The sequence below is a fragment of the Echinops telfairi genome, unplaced genomic scaffold (assembly GCF_000313985.2).
Source record: "Echinops telfairi isolate 266 unplaced genomic scaffold, ASM31398v2 ScPeMD7_7467;HRSCAF=8505_1, whole genome shotgun sequence".
NCBI lineage: Eukaryota > Metazoa > Chordata > Mammalia > Afrosoricida > Tenrecidae > Echinops > Echinops telfairi.
Genome location: NW_022111368.1, coordinates 42,087,883 through 42,091,090, shown reverse-complemented (window position 1 = coordinate 42,091,090; position 3,208 = coordinate 42,087,883). Strand labels below are relative to the sequence as shown.

The 3,208-nt window shown below is 51.8% G+C and overlaps 1 protein-coding gene across 1 annotated transcript in view; it reads left to right on the top strand.

Annotated features, from left to right (window-relative positions):
• ST3GAL5 (ST3 beta-galactoside alpha-2,3-sialyltransferase 5) overlaps positions 1-3,208 on the top strand; it is a 48,611-nt gene that overhangs the window by 28,391 nt on the left and 17,012 nt on the right. The window contains exon 3 of the mRNA XM_045283962.1: positions 1,590-1,701. Coding sequence (XP_045139897.1) covers positions 1,590-1,701 — 112 coding nt within the window. The remainder of the gene's footprint in view (positions 1-1,589; positions 1,702-3,208) is intronic.

Sequence of the window (3,208 nt, the reverse complement as noted above, 5' to 3'; positions counted from 1 at the left end):
GGGGGGGGGGAAGGCAGTATAATTCATAACACGTGGTAGCTCGTATCAGGTGCTGATTAAGCGCTTGTCATGTGTCCTCTTGTATAATCACCAACCTACTGGAAGACACTGGTTTTATCTCCGGCTTACAGAAGTGATTAAGCTGCTCACCTGAGTCTACATCTTGTTCTGTTCACAGAAGTACCTGCTAGATGCCAGAAGCCTTGGCAACATTGGCACGTGCATTCTCATAACAGGCCTGGGGAGGTGGGCGCTGCTGTGACCACCCTTGTACAGCGAGGGACACTGTGTATGAAGCACTAGCAGGGCTCTCTACACGGCTGCTCCAGCACCCAGGGCTGCATCAGGATAGGTCCGTGTAGCTTCTCCTTGGGGATGTCTTGTAGGAAGTCAATCTTGCAAACTGAAGCAGGGAACTGCTAAGACAGCTGCACCCTGGTGCGGCCATCACAAAGCAAGAGACCCGAGAACTAGAAAGGCGCGGCTCACTACCCATTTATCCCTCCGCCTTTCAATTAGCCCCACATGTGATTATCGGCCAGGTTGGCACAATTAGCTAACTCAGTGTCAGAGAGAGAGAGAGATTTCTTCCCCCGTCCCTTTTTAATGGCATACGGTAGCACCCTATTCTGTTTAGCACAGCCAGAGTGCTGCGTAGAGGCAAGGATGGCAAGGCTTGGTCCACTGTCGTCTGGACATGCTGTCAGGAGAAGGACCTGGTGCTTGGTAAGCCAGGGAAGGCCCTCAAGTTGGCGACTGACACAGTGGCTGCCACCCTGGGCCGCAGCAGCAGCTGACCTGTGAAGATGCTGACAGTCAACGGCAACAAGAGCAAAGCAAAGCAAAGCCATCTGACGTCTTGTCAGAACCCAGTTCCCACGGAGTTGCTGGAACAGAACCTTTTCATGAGACAAGGATGGCCTGGGCTTGATTTTTTTTTTTTTTTAAGTATTTTCAGTTTTTATTGTGATTCAGATTTTATTATGGTGCCGTTGGGGAGGGAGAGTTATTCATTTGTAACAAACTGCAACCCCCCCTGCTGTTCAGTTGATTTTGGCTCGTAATGACCCAGCGTAGGGTTTCTGAGGCTGTAGGTCTTTACGGGAGCACACAGCCTTATGTTTCTCCCAAGGAGTTCCTGGTGAGTTTGAACCACCAGTCTTAGGGTTAGCAGCCCCTGGTTCACCAGGATTCACTGCTAGCAAGACAATCCAACTCAGAGTGATCCTAATAGAATTGCCCCTGGGGGATTCTGAGGCTATAAATCTTCACAGAACCAAAAGCTTCCTCTTTCTCCCAGGGAGCAGCAGGTGGGGTCAGACCACAGGGGCCTTGTGGCTAACAAGTGGGCGAATGAGGTGGACTGACAAACCAAAACCCACTGCGCCCCCAGGGCACCTCCTACTGGTACCAAAGGCACAAGGCAGACCAGAGAGAAAGAGAGAGATGGTATCTGCTTTCAGCACCAAGGCTGAAAGATGGTACACGTGTGCCGGATGACAGGCCAGCCTTGGTGGACATCAGCATTTCCTGTTTCACCAGAGTGCTCGTGTGCATCACGTGACTGTCGATGGCTTTTCCCTCCTCAGGTGTACCTTGCTTGTGTTTGGAGTGTGGATCCTTTACCTCCTCAAGTTAAACTATGTTACTGAAGAATGTGACGTGAGAACCGTGCACTATGTGGACCCCGACCGTGTCAAGGTAAGGCAATTCCATGGTTGAAGGCTCTAGAGCCCATCTAAGCAGACCCATGTCCATATCGTCGTCCGTTACCTGGAACAAAAGGAGGCTTAAAACAGCTTCAGCACATCACAGGCAACCCCCAGAAGCCCACCACACCAGCAGCCCACCCACCGCGTTCGTCCTCCCCTTCCATGGCCCTGGTGTGGGGGTCCAGGGTTGTATGAGGGCGCTCGAGGGTCCGATGTGCACTCAGGGGCTATGGCAGTGCCAGAGAACTTGTCTTTAGGACAGAGGGGGGAGATCCTTCTCGTCCGCCTGTCGTCTCCGTGTTGTTCCTAGTTCTGATGATGTCACCGTCCCCAAGGAGTGAGGGGGATCCCACCATCTTGCCGTCTGTTGTTTCTACGCATCCTCTGTGTGTTTGAGGGCTTCCCTTAATTTATGCATTTTCCTAAGCCAGTTGTTGTGTCAAATGCCCATTGCACTGGTTATATGTGACTGCTCAAGTTAGCCGTTGATTCCGCCCATGCTCGTAGAACTGATGACTTCAAATAAAGGAGCCCCGGGCCTTCCTTCTCTGGAGGGGCTGGAACAGAGATACTGCAAAGGGAGGGATTCAACAAACCCATTTATTCTCTCACGGTGTCTCAGAAAACTTATTGCCCTCAAGTCGATATTAACTCATAGCAACCCTGGAGGGCAGGATGGGACTGGCCCCGTGGGCTTCCAAGACTGAAATCTTCATGCAAGTAGAAAGCCTCGTCTTTCTCCCACAGAGCGGCTGGTGGCTCTGAACTGCTGACCTGGTTAGCAGTCCCATGTATAACCCACTGCACCGGTCCCACACCCGAGGAGACTAGAATTCAGGGTGGTATCTGTAGAGAAAGCTTCATCTCTCTGCCTGCTCTGGGGGAAGGTCTTTGTCTCCTTTCAACATCTATGAGCCCAGCTTACCTTAAGAGAGTGGTTCTCAAACCTTCCTAATGCTACGACCCTTTCAAACAGTTCCTCATGTTGTGGTGCCCCCCCTCCCCCCGCAACCATAAAATGATTTTCATTGCTAGTCATTTTGCTACTATTATGAATCAGGGGACCCCTGTCAAAGGGTCCTTTGACCCTCCCCCCCAAAGGGGCTGCGACCCACAGGTTGAGAACCGCTGCCTTAAGAGCTCTACATGTGTCTCGTCCTCAGTCTCCCCGGGTCTAAGAGCTTCTCAGCACAGGGACCCTGCCTGCATCCAAGGACACACTGCTCCCAGCTCCTCTCTTGTTGATGCTGAAGTCCTTCCTCCCTCCGCTCACCTCTCTCTCCTTTTATGCCTTGTAAGATAAAAGATGATGCAGGCTGCACCCCAGGGAAACACCCCTGATGTTGGATCAAGGGTGCGGCCTGAGTGGAAGTCTTATATCCCACTCTAATTCTGTTATAACCTATTGGCTGATCACATCATGGGGGTCGGGGTCATTACATCACTACGGAACTGCCAAACCACGAGGAGTCATGGCCCAGTCTGGTTGACACCAG